Source organism: Camelus ferus, chromosome 15 (assembly GCF_009834535.1).
Source record: "Camelus ferus isolate YT-003-E chromosome 15, BCGSAC_Cfer_1.0, whole genome shotgun sequence".
Classification (NCBI taxonomy): Eukaryota; Metazoa; Chordata; class Mammalia; order Artiodactyla; family Camelidae; genus Camelus; species Camelus ferus.
In genome coordinates this window covers 50,456,492-50,473,020 of record NC_045710.1, presented here as the reverse complement: position 1 = coordinate 50,473,020, position 16,529 = coordinate 50,456,492, and the positions used below count along the sequence as shown (strand labels likewise).

At 41.0% G+C, this 16,529-nt stretch overlaps 1 protein-coding gene across 13 annotated transcripts in view; it reads left to right on the top strand.

Moving 5' to 3' along the window:
- AAK1 (AP2 associated kinase 1) overlaps positions 1–16,529 on the top strand; it is a 147,599-nt gene that overhangs the window by 119,715 nt on the left and 11,355 nt on the right. For 4 of the 13 annotated variants that reach the window (XM_032497730.1, XM_032497724.1, XM_032497726.1 and 1 more), the window contains 2 exons: positions 6,131–6,232; positions 7,293–7,394. The exons of 2 other annotated variants lie outside the window; for them this stretch is intronic. In XM_032497730.1, coding sequence (XP_032353621.1) covers positions 6,131–6,232; positions 7,293–7,394 — 204 coding nt within the window. Of the gene's footprint in view, positions 1–6,130; positions 6,233–7,292; positions 7,395–8,151; positions 8,906–10,518; positions 10,630–11,612; positions 13,357–16,529 lie in introns of those variants that run through there. 7 more of the 13 variants (XM_032497734.1, XM_032497733.1, XM_032497728.1 and 4 more) reach the window with 5 other exon arrangements.

The following is a 16,529-nucleotide window of genomic DNA, read 5'->3' as shown; positions in this document are numbered from 1 at the left end:
AGTGTCTGGCTTCTCAGCGATAGGAGTTATTTAGAGTGACTACAATTTAAAAACAGCATCTCTTATTACAAAACTTCAGGGCTTATGCCCCAAGTCAGACAAGACGTAAATTTCCAAAGCCACAAAAGCTGTAGCAACCTAGACATCTTTTTTCATGGGACTTGCATGAGGCTCTCTGGTGTTTGTTCGTTCAGTCTGCTTTCCTCCTCTTGGTCCTCGTCCTAATTAGGGTTGGAATAAGCCTTGAGCAAGCCCTTAGTCTCCTTAGCCTGTGTAAAAAGATGTCTATCCTCACTTTTGATATTTTAAAAGAGAGAAAGCTCACAGCTTGCAGTCTATCCCAGTATTCTGCCAGGAAGTGGTTCTGATCATCTAACCTTAGACTGGTTTATGAAAGATTTAGTACCTTCTTGCCTTGAGATTTATATTTTCAATGACTAAGTCTTGAAAGGAGAGATATAAGAATCCGAAATGGATTAATTCCTACTTTTAACTCTAGCGACTACCTCCTTCTCTCTTCCCCTAGTCCCTTTGTGTTAATGCCACATAATTAAACATTATACCACTCATGCTTAATAGGAGATGGGAGGTGCTCAGAAGAGGAGACCCTTCCTCTCACTTCTCCCCGTAATTGCAAAGTACTAACAATCCTCTCCTTTAAAAGCATGCTTGATTTCCACTGTCCAGGCTAACTAATTCTGCATCCCATTTTTCTTCAGGGGTCCACCTTCTCAGTCTTTTAACCATGATTTCAGTGCTTTCCTAAGCTTTTAACCTGACTCATTTTTATTTGGAAGCCCTAGAGACCTAAGAAGGAACTGATTGTGGTCATGGGACCACTCATTTTTAGCTCATGCCCATGTCATTTAGGAACCCTCTCAGTGTCCTTCTCCGCAGTTATTATCAGTTCACATCTCCAGTTTCATCTCTAAGCAGTCCATCTTCTTCTTCGTCTTTTTAAAACAACCTTATTGTGGTATAATTTCTGTACAGAAAACTACACATATCTCAGATGTACAATTTGATGACTTTTGATAGATGTATACACCTGTGAAACCACCACCACAATCAAGATACCTAACATTTCCATCACTCCCAAGAGGTACAAATTTCAAACTCCCAATTTATCCCTTTCCACCCCCTTTACCCCCTGGTAACCATAAGTCTGTTTTCTATGTCTGTGAGTTTGTTTCGGCTTTGTAAATAAGTTTGTGTCCTTTTTTTTTTTTAGATTCCACATATAAGTGATATCATATGGTATTTTTCTTTCTCTTTCTGACTAACTTCACTTAGAATGACAATCTGCAGGTCCATCCATGTTGCTGCAAATGACATTACTTTATTCTTTTTTATGACTGAGTAGTATTCCATTGTATAAATAGACCACATCATCTTTATCCAATCATCTGTCGATGGACGTTTAAGTTGTTTCCATGATACGGCTCTTGTAAATAGTGCTAAGCGGTCCATCTTCTAAGCAACCAGTTCCTACTTCCCTTTTTTCTCCCTCTCGCTGGATGATTGAACTTCTAGAGGTAGACAAGACCTTTAAGTTTATCTTCATTTTATCAGTAAGAAAACTTAGATTGACACAACACTGTAAACTGATTATAACTCAATTAAAAAAAACCTAGATCCAGAGAGACACAGTGATTTGCTTAAAGTGCCACAAAAACAGTGTAGAACCAAGTCCCCTGCCTCTGAGTCTGTTTCCTTCCTCCCTATTAGACCATGCTGCCTCCTGCCACATGTGTCACTTTTCTTAAGGAACTCTGCTTATTCTGTTCTCATACCAAGGCATTTGAGTAGAATCTAGAAATTCACCTGTTTGCATTACTGTAATCTCAGGCATCTATGGCTTGGTGACCCCTTATCTAATCCTCTTACTTAAAAGAGAGGTTAATCCTCTTTTGTGTATTAAGCACTTTCATTTGTACGCATACACACACATTAATTCTGATAAATATGCCCATGTAGTCCTGACAGTCTTTAAAAGTAATTCTTATCCTCTATTTAAGAAAACTGATGCTTAGAAAAGTTGGGTAACTTTACTAACTTAAATTCAGGCTCTTTGACTCTTTCATATTGCTTATGTATTTGGGGGGATTTTATAGACCCCAGATGAAAATGTACAACATCACAATAAAAGATTAAATACATGAATAATACCTTCCCCAAAGCCAGGAATTCCCACCCGCCTCACCCCTGCTGACCACACACACACACATATTTAGAATCTGAAGCCAGTTCTAAAAATAGCTGAGTCAGCCTAAGAACTGATACCAAACTGGACCATTTTCTTCTATCCAGAATTGTCCACTGCTTTTGACATATACTGGAATATGATGGGGTCATGGACTTGTGCTTCTAACACAAAGGAGGTGGAAAACCCTTGTAAAATGTTTCTTAGGAGGATTAAATCATTGCAAAATGCAATTTATGAGTTATTTCTGGGTTTCATTGGTCTGTCTCTTTGTATGATTGAGAAGTGGAGTTTGAGTCTTTGTACGTTTCGGGTATGAACTGTCCCAGAAGATGGGTTTTGTTTTTGCATCCAGCGAAGCCATTTCCCATGATTCATGTCAAATTAAGTCTTTGTTCATCACATAGCAACACATCGTCATAGGCTGGCGTGGAGCTTGATCGAGGTTTTAGATCTGAAAGAATGCTTCTGGCAGTTTGCTAAACCCACCACTCTCTTCTCTGCTCTTGCTTACCCACCCCAACCCCCTCATCGTGATACATGGCCTCAGTGTTTGTATAAAAGTGTAAGAGAGAAAGTGGAAATGACAGATACCAAGGCCAGACCCTGATGCCCCTGGGAGGCTGTGATTTAAAGGCTGTAGCCTTTCTTTCCCCTCCCATTACATTCTCTTCTCAAAGTCTTCATTTACAGTGACCAAAAATGACCAATAATAACTTTAAATTTATCTTCTAAGAGTCTGTAAACTTTAAGGCAATCAAAGCTTTAGTTAAACCAGAAGAATGAGTCTCCATCCGTAGAAGATCTGGGTCCTAGTCCTGGCCAGCTCTGTGGCTTACCTGCTGTAAGACCTTAGGCAAGTTCTTCATCTTTCTGGAGCTGTTTCCTCATCTGTAAATGAGAAGGCTAACTGGATAAGATCTGAGGTTCTTTCCAGTGTTAACATATCTTTTATAACTTGACCGTTGTGCACAGGACCCTCTCTGTGTGAAAACCCTTTCTCCTCTGTTTATGGAGATAGCAGACCCTGTAGGCAGCATGTGGAGGGAGCTTTGAAGTCAAGTCTAGGCGCTCCCGTGTCTCATCTGTGCCTTTGGGCAAGTCACACATTCCACAGCCTCTGATGTCTATTCTCCTCAACTGTAATCAGGATCCCCAACCCCAAGGCTTTTTTGTGAATAAAAAATGAAAATGTTTGACGTCGAACTCTACAAATACAAGTGACGACCATTGTTATCATAGCACCTGGGGGTCGGCACTGAGTGACTGAGAGCCTTCTCACCGCAGGGGCGCTGGGCGTGACAGAGGCCATTTCTGCACGTGCGTGCCGTCTTCCTTCCTTATGCTGTGGCCCTGGACTCTCATTCCCAGTTTTCTGCCTGGTATTACTCTGATCTCTGTTGCTCCCTTCTACAGCTCCAATATTAGAATATTCCTAAGCAGCAATGACCAGACAAATTATCATTGTGAACAGCCTTGTACTTTGAGGTTTGGTCAGAAAATAAACTTCCCAAAATTCAGCGACTTACCCCACCCCCACCCCACTTCATCCCCGCACCCAGCACAGGTGCTCATGCAGGCACACACGTGCTTTTTCACCCCCTCATGCTTCTTGCTAGTGGCTAATAAAAGAATTAGAATCTTGTTGAAGAACCTGGCTTTTCTGCAGCTGATCCCCTATTCCCTGCACCTCCCACCTCCCCAGTGACAGGGGACGAGAAGGAGCCTGGAACAAGGGACACAGAGATTAAGAAGACATCTTCCCTGCCTTCAGGGCTGCAGGAGAATTGAAAGCAGAGTGTTCCAGAAAGTTCCTAATGCTACAGGGAGGGTGGGGAAAGGCTTAGAGATGATGCTAGAGTGACTAATGAAAAAAAGGTTAGCGAGAGGTGTCTCCCTGTTACAGATGAGGAGAGAAGATCAGAAGTTTAAGGAACTGTCCCAGGATCACAACCAGTCACTGGAGAGGCCGAGACGAACTGTATGAACATATCTGTATGAAAGTGCTGTGTGAAAGACGAATGAGTAATTTTTACTTTTCATCCAGAGCTTCACAAGACTGCAAATATCTGAGTGCTAAAAAGTAAAAGAAGCAGATAATTACCTTTTTTTCTAAGTGAAAGGAGCTTTTTAGTAGGGAATAAAGCAAAAACTAGTATTCAAAATAATGAAAAATTTGATTTGGGGGGAAAACCATTAATTAATCAAGATCAATGCTAATGTCATCACACTTGTCTACTTGGTTAGTACTTCGGGTTTTTTCCCCTGCTGTTAAGAGGCTGTTTGCTTTCTTCCTTTCTAACTTCAATATAAATCAAGTATAAATGAGAAATGTAGTGTATTGTTATTTAATTCAAAGATATCTGCATGTTTTATACTCCAAAGGTGGTAAATTGGTTTCACATATAAAAATATCTTCTCTGTAGTGTGATAATTATATCAAAGCAAATTATCTTGCCAAGACACTAAAATCTATTGTTTCATCTGTGTAGTTATAGATCACCTACAATTTTATTACAGATCACCTAAAATTTTATTTCTATCCCTGGATGAATTTCAATTTCATCTTTGCTGATCTTGGTTCCTGGCAGCCCAAAAGAATACAGATTCATTAAAATGTTATATACACATACTTGAACTTTAAATCACTTCATTTTTTTCAAACATTTTCATTTTAGTTTTCTCTTAATGGCAGTTTATTTCTGTGCTAGAAAAAAACATTGTTGACAGGCCTTTAACTAGGCAGATTATAAAATTTATGTGGCCTCAGTCTCTTTGTAAGTAAGAGGAAGTAAGAGCTCTTAATTGAGTCCATGACTCATTATTTTGTGTCAAGTTAATGCTCAACTTTTAACAGGTTAAAGGTAGAGAGCTGTTGGTGGATTGGGGTAAAGGAATTGTTTGGGAAGGAACCTTAATGTGTATGTGTTGTGACAAATCTGGTGGCTTCTGATGTCCTTTTGTTTCTTAGCCAGAAGACATCAAAAGTAATCTATCTGCAGGCTTACGTGAATTTTGTGAGATTTGACAGTCTATAATGAGTACCAGGAGTGTCACAAGCTCTCAGTTGGAAACAACAGATGATTGTGGAAGTTAACTTAGGTGTGGTTTAATTGCTTCTCTCAGTTGAGTTATAAACCATTTATAAACGCAAGTCAAAAAAAAAAAAAAAAAGAGAGAGATTCAAAAGTAAGCCCAGGAAGAGATATGAATACACAAAGACTTATATGCATGTGTTTATGGTAGCTTTGTTTTTAATAGCTAAAAACTGGAAACAACCAAATGTCCATCAACTGGTGAATGAATCAACAAAAATGTAGTAGGTTCATATGATGGAACACAACTCGCAATAAAACAGAACAAACACTGATACATGCCCCAGCATGGAGGCATCTCAGAAGCATTACACTAGGTAAAGGACATCAGAAAAGCCTACATGCTGTGCAGTAAATGCTAGAAAAGGCAAAGCTTTCGGGACAGAAAGCAGATCATTTGTTGCCACGGTCTGGGGGTGAGAGGAAGGCATTGACTAGAAAGGGGCACAGAGGTCCTTTTCTGGATGATGGAAATGGTCTACATCATTAGTTCCATGGTGTTTATGTGTATGTTTGTCAAAATCCATCAAATTGTACACTGAAAACTGGTGACTTTTATTCTGCGTAAACTATACCTCAAATTTAAAAACAAACTCAGGGCCACATCTTGAATGCCTATAAGGTGACTGCTTCATTTGGGAAAATAATCATTTTTAAACCTTGAACTTTGAAAGCCTGTTTTTAACAAGATATTGGCAGTATTCGGTTTTAGGCTGAATCGGTGCAAAATGTTGACCCCTAAGATGTGTTTGCATAGAAAAAGGTAAATGATCAGCTTACTTTAATATCTCATTGCATTTTTGCTTTCTCTTTCCCTCTCTGCCCAACCTAGAAAAACTAATTGAGGGACTCAAATCTCCTGACACTTCTCTTCTGCTCCCCGACCTCTTGCCTATGGCAGATCCTTTTGGTAGCACTTCTGATGCTGTAATTGGTAAAGTCATCATCTCTGTTTCTTCAGTCATGCATGATGTGTGTGTCTGTTTCAAGAATGACAACTGGTTAACAGATCCCTACTGAGTAGCCCTGATGTGGAGCAGAAATGCCACGAGGCTGCCCCGTGTGGGAGTGATGCCTTGTGCTAACCCAGAAGCCAGGGCTAGTTAATCTCCCTTGTTATCACCCCAAACCAAGTGTTTTCTCTGCCTTCCAGCACCACAACCCTGCTATTTATGCCTTTCTTGAAACGCTGAGATTTCCAGAGTGAATTTCTCACGAATGAGGAGGAACGTGGAAAAATTCACATTTCGTTACAAAAACTTCATGAAGAAAGTTGGTTTTGAGCTGGACTCTACCTTTTGCAGATTCTTCTTCAGAAGGGTTCCATGTGTGCCAAGTATCAGTAACCGAGAAAACACTTGGCCCACGGTGAAACCCCATGAGTAGAATCCAGGGCCAAGGGCTTGATCTGCTCGCTTTCACATTTTCTCGTGCCCCAACCACAAGGCAGGCAAGACATACAAAATGTCCAGGGCCCCTTGTACTCCAGGGGCACAAAGTCCCAGAGCTCAGAAATGCCATGACCCTACAGAGACTTGGGCCTCCAGCTGGGGGGTGTCATGCAGCAAAGGATATCTCCAGCTACATCATGGCATGGGATTTGAGATGCACTAGTGGCCTTTGCAAAGCACAGGGCATCTTTGCTTCCAAATTTATCCCTTATGAAAAGCAAAATTACCAGAAGGTATTGATAACTGCCTTTGAGCCTTTGTCTTCTGGCATGTAAGAGATCTTGGGTGGTTTGAGGTCTGCATTTGGTTATAAAGACCGAGAATCACCGAGACCAGCCACGGTGGTTAGCCTTGCACGCACATGCTCAGTCAGTGAAACCCAGACACTCAAAGCAGCAGAAAGAAAGCAACTTGCTGCGCTTCCCATCTTGCCTGAGACTGGCATTTTAGCGACACGTAGAAGAAGGTCTTCTTAGAATTGTCCAGAGAACCTTCTGATTCCCCTTCCCTCTCCTCTCCTTTCTTCATGCTCTGTTACAAAAGAAAAAGCTGACGTGGCTGTTGAGAGTCTCATTCCGGGACTGGAGCCCCCGGTGCCCCAGCGCCTCCCATCTCAGACGGAATCCGTGACCTCGAACCGCACAGGTCAGTCAGGACTCTGCAGCTGCAGGGACTGGTCGTTGTGGGGAGCCCTCAGAGTCAGTCTCTCCCCTGGCGGCAGATGGCCCTGGGCTTGTTCCGCAGCCTGGTTACTTCCTCCCAGAGTGATGCTCTGCATTATTATGGCCCGGCTTCTAGATGTTGAGCGACGTGTTTCCTCGCTCAAGAGCAGAGTACTTTTTGGAGCCATGTTCTTTGTAGAGTGACCCCTGGGCTTTCTTTGGTTATAGCCCTTTATTTGAGATTTTTTCCCCACTGGTGGCGTGTTCCCTCTACCTCCTTAATTAAAGATCTCTGCTGAGCTATAAGGATGCCTGGAACTCCTTCCGGGCGCCGAGCAGTGTTTCCAATCTAACAATGTCAGCGATGTCCGTGGGGGTTCCTGTGATGTATGTTGACATTCTGTTCCCAACACAGAGCTTTAATCATATCAAGGTGATTTACTATTAAATTGTAAGCATAGTTGAAATCTTCCCTGGTTCCCTTACTGCTTTCGCCTTAACTTCAAAGCTGACTCTTAGTAGAATTCCTTAACTGCAGATTCCTTAAATACAGATTGGATAACTTTCATTTTTATTGAGTCCATAATTGCCTAGAAAGTGTCCAGTTTGCTAACTTGCAACAGAAATAATTAGAAGTCTAGGAAATGTGAGAATAAGCTCATCCAGGTTGGAAAAAAAAAATTAGCATAGAAGACAGTATGGTTCTTTTACCTTGTGCTTACTTTGTTCTTTTCTCCTAGAAAACTTCCCCAGAAAACAGTTCATATGTTAAAATACTTCAACTCTAATTTTGTCTTCCTTCTGTTCCTTCATCATGTGTTCAAAGGAGCAACTCAAATTTAAGGAATACCAATTATTAAAGAATACCAATAAGAGGCAATATCATTCTATTTTGGATGGGGATCTGGAAGGAACTGCTCAATCATGCCATATTCTGCTAATAATAAGCCAGGGACAGCCCCCTTCCAGTCAGCCTGGATTCCTCATCCTCTAGTAACTTTTCCTAATGAATGTTTAGTGAAAGTATAAGGGAAACTTTAGTTGCAAAGTCCTCTTTCCCAAATGGCCTTTGCTGAGAATTGGATTACCAGTTTTATTGGCATCCAAATCACTTACTTGCTTAACCAGCACAACCTCTGAGCAAAAAAAAAAAAAAAATCCTTCCGTATTTATATATTACTGTTAAGAGGAATTGAGAAATACATGTTTCTAGAGATGAAAGTCCAGAGTGCGTAAAGTGTTTCTTTTGGTTTTCTTTCTCTCTTTGGCTTGTATGTACGATGTAAATGCGGTAACTGAAAGGCTCAGACCTAATCCCATGCTATTGTTGTGTGTGCCATTTAATGCCGTCACTGACCTGGGATGCTGTCAATTTGGACTCAGATTCTCTCACCGGGGAGGATTCCCTGATTGATTGCTCTCTGCTTTCTAACCCTACTACTGACCTGCTGGAGGAGTTCGCCCCCATAGCGATCTCTGCTCCGGCCCATAAAGGTAAATGCTTTCCTCTTGTCGGGCCCACGGGTATCCTTAGAGGAGAAAAACTGATCCACTCCTGAGAATTTTCCTTAACAAAATTCTTTGCTAATGAAATTTTTTTTAACCCCCTCCTTAAGTAGAAAATGAGCTTGTACTCTTAGCTCCTGGGTTAAAATCCCTCTCGGTAAGAATATTTAATAAGGCTCGGACAACAGATTGCGGAGACAGGGCTTTGGGGCAGTTGCCTGGAGTGCAGACATTCCATGCTTTCTATTAAAGACAGAGCTGCAGACGTCTGCAGGCAGCTCAGGTGGGTGGTTGAGGGGACTGCCCACTAACTGATTCTAATTAGATGCCTGTTGACCTTAGAACTGAAAATTACTTCATTAAATCAGATTTAAAGTTTTTTGATAGTGATTACTACAATAAAGGAAAAGGCACCATTCCTCAAAGGTCAGTCCTCAAAGATTGATCTTGTAAAAGTTTTGAATTTCAGTTAACCTTTGAGTCATGATTAGTTACTGGGTCTCTCTTTCTAAACTACTGTTTTCATTTCTTAGTCTTGGGTTCACTGGTTTGAAATTCTGCTGGACAGAGGTAGCTTGAATTGTGTTCTGTTCAGTGAGTAGTTTGTGAGAGTGACAGGCACTCTGCCTGGCTTACTGTACGCAGGCATTCACTAAACTTCTTTCTGTGCTTAGAGGGAAAGAGGTTTTCTGGCTGGAGCAGATATATATACAAAGGAGCAGCTTTAAGTCCTTTCTGAAGGAAATTCAAGCAAGTAGCCTTCCCAAGATGACTAAAAAATAATTAGCCTGTGGTTTGCAACAGTAATAGCTGAGTTTTTGTTTTTACCCTTGACAGCATTAAAATGATTATGTTTTTATAGAGCAGGTAGAGGGAAGTTACCTATTTAGCCAGTTATGTCTGGCAGGAGGGTATCAGCAGCAAAGTGTAATTATAGAGAAGCATCACTTGCAAAATAGGTGTTCAGCTAGTACTTCTTGGAGGAGAGCCTTAATTCGAATGGAGAAGAATTTCTAACAAACTTCTGCTTGGAGTCTCAGTGCATGTGATCTTGTGCCTGAACATTCCTGAGGCATCAGAGTTTGAAAGTCCTTTTTTTCTCCTGATCGCAGAGCAGCGAGTTCTTTCAGAAGTATTTGGTTTGCCTTGTATAAATGGTTACTTCTTAAAGGGTGACTATCTCCCCACTGTCCCTGGTTTTGAGTTTTTCTGAATATTGTTCTTCTGGCCTCTGTTTGCTCAATAAAGAAGAATAAATGACTAAATCCCGTGCTTTTGTGTATTACTGACATTGAAGAGGTCTCTCACAAGAACTGCATTTAATGGCCTTATAATGGTACAGAGAATCCTTTCTGTAACCCTTCGCCCTTCTCATTTTATGAAAGTCTTAATTAACATGGCCAGCTCTAAAGCATTTGTTTTTCTATTTCCCTAAGTTTTCCAGCTTTACTGCTTATATTTCAACTCAGGAAAATAAGCATTTTCACCCTTAAAAACCACAGGGATTGTACAGTTGGGAACTTTGTGCCTCCGATGTGTTCTATCCTTTGCTAATCTCTACCTCTGTTGTTTCTGCTTGTGTACTTGCGTTCTGTATTAAGCTGCAGAAGATAGTAATCTCATCTCAGGTTTTGATGTCCCTGAGGGCTCGGACAAGGTGGCAGAAGATGAGTTTGACCCTATTCCTGTATTGATAACCAAAAATCCACAAGGTAAGAAAGAGAGAATGGGGAAAAGAGCTTGACATCAGCTCTTTTCAAAATAGGAATGTACCTAATCTACAAGGGGGAAAAAGCATCAACATTTAATGAAGGAAAGTGGGGGTAATGGCCATCATTGTGGGCTGGACCAGTGTAGATAGATGGAGATACAGATAAGGATGCTGGTACAGGTTATCCTGGAGCATGACCATGGTGTTTATTTAGAAAGAAGAAAAGTGTCCAGTAGCTTGACTAAAACCTGGTTTTTACAAAGTATCAAGCTAAAAATAAAGTGATCTCCAGTCAGTGGAAACCTGAAGGTGTATATCAAAAAAAAAAAAAAAGCACTAAACATTTCTAAATCATGATTAGAACAATCTATTCTTGATTATTCATTTTTTATTCATGATTTAGAACAATAAATATTCTTCCCAAAGAGATGAACAGTGGCGCTTTGATACCATTTGCATCTTTAGGACATTTGTGGAACATCCTTTTTCCTCTTTGATGGATTGAAATCATTTGAAGATGCCATAAAAACGCTGAATTGCCATAGGACCAGCTATTTTTAGAGCATGTTTTATGCAGTAATCTTAATAACTAAGTCCTCCCCAAATAAAACGTTACTGATTTTTATCTTATGAGGGAGATGAGTTGATATTACCAGGAAGTTAGCACACAGCCAGCAGTTCTCAGACAACATAGATACTCATTTGAAGACAGCATCCTCTTTGCAAGGTCTGCCTGGAGTCGGTGTAGAGCCGGTGCCTGAAACTCTTGGTGGGAGGTGGTGGACAGCTAATTGACATGTTTTCAAAATTAACATGTAAAAGTTTGCAAGTGTAAACTTAACATGTGAGAGTTTGCAAGTGCAAACTGTTGCTCCTCTAGGGTTTTTTGTTTTGTTTTGTTTTGTTTTCTCCTTTGTTTTGCTCTGCACATCTAAACCTTAACCCTCTGTGTTTTGTACTGAACTCCTATCTCTCCACTTCCAGGTGGGCACTCTAGAAACAGCAGTGGGAGCTCTGAGTCCAGTCTTCCCAACCTAGCCAGGTCTCTCCTGCTGGTGGACCAGCTCATAGACCTGTAGCCGTGACCCAGTAGCAGATGCTGTTCCGTAACCTTCCTGCCGTAATACACGTTTTCATTACGGAGTTATAAGAAAATGATTTTTTTTTTTAATCTGCAAATCAGGGGCCCTCTAGCCCTAACCTCCTACCCCTTGCCTTCTCCTATAGAAATGATAAGGAAAGAAAATCACTTTGGCCCTCCAGATAGTCCTTGGTTTGCTGTGTTTTCTCATTACCCTCCTTCAATAGCATTAGCTTAAATCAAATGCTAGATGCCATGAGCTTCACCTCTGCTGGAACCAACTCCACCAAAAGCTTCACTGTAATTGAAACTAGTGAACTGACACCTTTGTCTCATTCTTGCTAGGAATGGCCCTACCACATCAATCCTCCCCAACCCCTGTCTCCTTTGGCCAGATGCTGAATGTGTTTCTCTGTTTTTGCTTTTTATCCTGCTGCATTATCATGAGGACATGGCTTCTTCGGTTGGTCTAGGCAGTCCCCTGGAGATGGGTGTGTGGTTTAAGACAGGGTAAAACTGCCCGATGGTCTGTGTTTGAGAAGAGAAACTGAGCCCAGCTCTAGCCAACCAGCTTTGACCTTGTTTGACCATAGACTTAGCCAAGGGATTTTCCACCCCATGCAACTGCCCAGCATCCGTCCAGCATTCTGGCTTCCATTGAACCGTGATTTCTCAGATCTGGAGACGTGACTGCAAGTACTTGAGATCCTTGGATAAAATGTGTACAGTATATAAATCCCAAGTATTGCCATTCCTTTTCGTGTCACCTGTCCCAAGCCAGGATCTCAGAATTAGACCAAAACAAGACAATGGTGGTAACATGATACCTTTTACTCTAAGACTTTTCACTGGGGGGTGGATGGGGGAGGGGAAGGAATTGTAGCAGAAACAGATGTATTTTTCTTGTGATTTTTATTTTGAATCAAATATTGTAAATTGTGTATAAATGAAGACGCTGAATAGTTCTGTTTCCTCTTGGCGTTTCAAGTCCGATATCAGGTGTCTGTACAGGGTTTTGATCTCTTTCCCTTGTATAACTAACTACACAGCCATCCTGCGGTGTAACATATGGAATCATTTTGAGTAGACTTGTGTGTTGCTCTAAGCTTTCAGCAGGTCCTCTGTCTTTGTAGAATAAGCATGTTGTTTATTTTCAGATAATCAGAAATAAGTATACTGGCAAGCTAGGCACCATTTGACTCTGGCTACTTACCTTTCTTTCTCTCTAATGTTTAAATTGAAGGATGCAGCCAATGAAATACGTTCAGTTGGCTTTCCTTGGCTTCCTAGATGAAAAACAAAACAAAGCGTAGTTCCTCACTAACCTTAGAATATTGTTCGTAAAATAAATAAAGGCCCCTTCACTGACGTGACAACATGCCTCATGGTTACCCTCTGTATATGTCCTTACTCACTGAAGTATATATATTTTTTCCATACGTGCAAAGTTGTTTTATAAAGCCGCCCTTTTGAAAAAGAGGTGGGCACAGAGAACCCATTTGGGTCTCTTCCTCGAGTGCCATTTTCCATGATCAGAAGGGAAACTCTTAGTTGATCACATGTGTCCCAGTAAAAGTCCAAGTCCATTTGCTCATTTCCCTATCTGGTACTTGCGTTTCTTCTTCCTCACGTTTGCACTTTAAGGGGGAAAAAAAAAAAAGAAAGCTGAACGGCGGCAACAGCTTATGAACTGCTGTGCTTTGGAGGTCAAGCTTTGACCCCAGCCATGTGAGAGCAGCCTTTGAAAAGCATCAGAGGAAAAGTCTGAACCCTTCAGCCTTCCTCCTGACTTTAAGTACTTCCGTGCTGGCTGAAACTAGATGCAGTAAGTAAAGGTCTCTCTTAGGATAATGGATTATTTCCAGAATTGAGGGAGGCACCGCCTTCCTGCTGAAGAGTGAAAAAAAGCTATCCTGGAAGAGCTCTCCATGATTAGATAGCGGTGAAAGTGGAACTTGGTTTGCCCCTTTATGGACAGGAATGTTACTGACGATCAAAACTGTCTTCTTTTTCCTGGACATAGAAAGAATGTATAAGCTAATGAAGGAGATGTTTATTTTTAAATAAGAATAATGTTTTATGCCTATGTTTTCCAATTTGATTTTTTTTCCATACATACATGTTAGAAATATAACGAAACGTCTATAGTTTGTCAACTTAACTGAAACCGTGAAGAGTACAGTTTAGAAATTCGGTAAGTGTCTCTAAATTGTTCCGTTTCGTGTATTATCCGTAATCACAGTGAAATATATTATCTAGTCATCTGGCTGAATAGAGCTTAATGGAGAATGTTAATGAAGATGAAAAGACTAGAAGCCAGAGAGACTGGATGGAGGAAGCCTGAGGGAGATAATGACATGAAGTTATCTTGGGTTTATTCTTTAGGAGTAGGGTTTCAAAGGGGAGAACTGCTCTTCTGTTAAGGAACACGTGTGAGTGACGTGGTAAACAGGGCCTCCCTTAGTTTTTAGCATCACCTCTGAGCTAAAAGGGTTTATTTGAGATGCGTATCATGTGCTAATAATTGACAGACCTTTGAAACTGTAGACTGAGCTACAAGAGGGACCTTAGAGACCATCCTCTGGTCCATCCACTTCGTTTCCCAGGTCAGGGACCGGGCGCAGGTGGTGGGAGAAGAGGCCTGGGCAGGAGGACAGCACCCCCCCCCCCCGCCCCCGGGAGCTCCTCCTGCTTTTTGAGTCCCTGGCCGAGTTGCCTTCAGCAGGGGCGTCACTCCTGAGAGCTGCCATTCCTCACTCAATACCGTGATGGGTTTGGACTAGACGGTTTTTAAGATTATAGAATTCTGTGGTTCTAGGTATATATTAGTGTGGTTTGGGAAGACGATGAAGGATTTATATAATCCTGATGTTCTTCAGTTATCTTCTGTAGCTCTTACGATTCCTGCAGCAGTATTTACATTTTAGACAATTATAATGGACTTTTGCTAACCTGGATGGCTCTCTCTCCTGGTTATCTGAATGGATACATAAATCATCACAGAGCCTGGGGCATCGATTTTCCTTTTTTTAATATCACACACACGTCTCCCTAATCCAATAAAACAGTGTCAGAAGATTTCAGTTCTTTTAAATTATATAATCAACGATCTGCCATTTTAAAATGGACAAAGCGTATGTTTCTGATTTGCTTTTATTCCAAATGTGCAAAAGTAATAACTGTACCAGAAAACATTACAGATTGGGCTTTTTTTTTCCCTTTACAGCATTCAAATAACTAGACACCAAATTCAAGTCCTTGTGTTTTTAAAAACAGGCTTCAGAGGAGATAAGGTTTAAATGGACACTTCTACTAAATATCACTGTCATTAATGATTTCTTTAGCAGACATATCAGAATTCTGAGGATTGTTCCCTTCAAAGGCATCTGGTTTTACTTGGGAAGCTAATAGTTATTCTAACGATGCTGCCACCATTTATGTTACTAACATAACATAACATGAAGCTCCTCTCCCTAAAAATACAATCAAGGAAGGTAATAAAATATAGGAAAATCAGTTGTATTATTATATAATTAGTATCATTTTCAGCATCTGAAAGTGTGCGGATCTTTTTCTACCACTCTTGGTTTTGAGTAACATTTCCAAAAAGCTAAATCACTCCCCTAAGATGAAGAGTGGTTACTGTTGAAGAGAGTAAGAAAAGTAATCCACAGAAAATTCCCAGAGAGGACCGTATAATGGAATGCAACAATAATCAGTCTTAATTTCTGTAATACTCTGAATAAGGGAACTTGTGTGATTCCGCCTGTCTTTAGTATGGTTTAGAAAATCGAAAGATACGGGTTTTAAAATACCTCTGAAAGAGATTGTCACTTTGTTCTGAGTCATTTGATACTGGGCTTGGCTCTTCCCACAGGAGAATTATAGAACTCGTATTGCTAATAATTATAGGGGAACAAACCCAGGAAAAGAGCCTCTTTTTCTCAAGATGAAATATTAGTTTTGTTTCTAATCCTTTTTTCCTGCTCCCCTGACAGATAAATGATCACTTTGATTCAGACCAACACAACCTTCCCCCCGGGTCAGGAGCAGTTCTGCCTTCAGCAGTGCTGTGGGAGCGAGGGGACCTTTGGGGTGGACCAGAGGTATGAAGGCGGATGAGTTCAGCTCAACAGATGCCCGCCCTAGACACCTTGAGCCAAAATAAAGTCTCCTGTGCTGACGTGTGTCTGTATTTCCAGGAGTCTTCAACTTTCTCAGTCTATAAAATTATCAGTGTCTGTAGCCATGAACTTAGGGTTTAGGGATACAAATGACAGGATTGCCCGAAGTATTAAATTAAGCAAACTAGAGTCTGCCAGGCAGAACAGAAAAACTAACAGAGGGGTATTTAAAATGGTGTCTTTACCGAAACACTCCAGATATTACAAAGCTATCTTTTATTCCTCTCAAAAGACTGTAATTTCACCAACACGAAGTTAGCCATTTCCTTTTCCCTGTTCCCAGATGTTCCCAAAGTTGGGTGTGCTTGGGTTTCTGGAGTCAGAATGAATCCCAGATGGCCTCCATTGCAAATAATCTGTAACAAGATACTGTTCCATTACTCCTGGGTTCCCTTTCGCTCTGCTGGGGAAGAGAGGTCCTTTGGATAATGTTAACCTATGCAAAATTACCAAATGGTGGTCGTTGCTAGAATGGAAGAGATGTTCTTGGTTCCCATGTTGCTGTGGTGTCCTCAGTTTACTCTTTTCCTCTGAGTATTTCTCCTCTGCCCTGTTGCACACCCCTTGTCACATGGCTGTGTATTTACCACAGGTCTTTATCCTGTCCTCCCCAAGAAGACAAAGCAAACAGAGGTA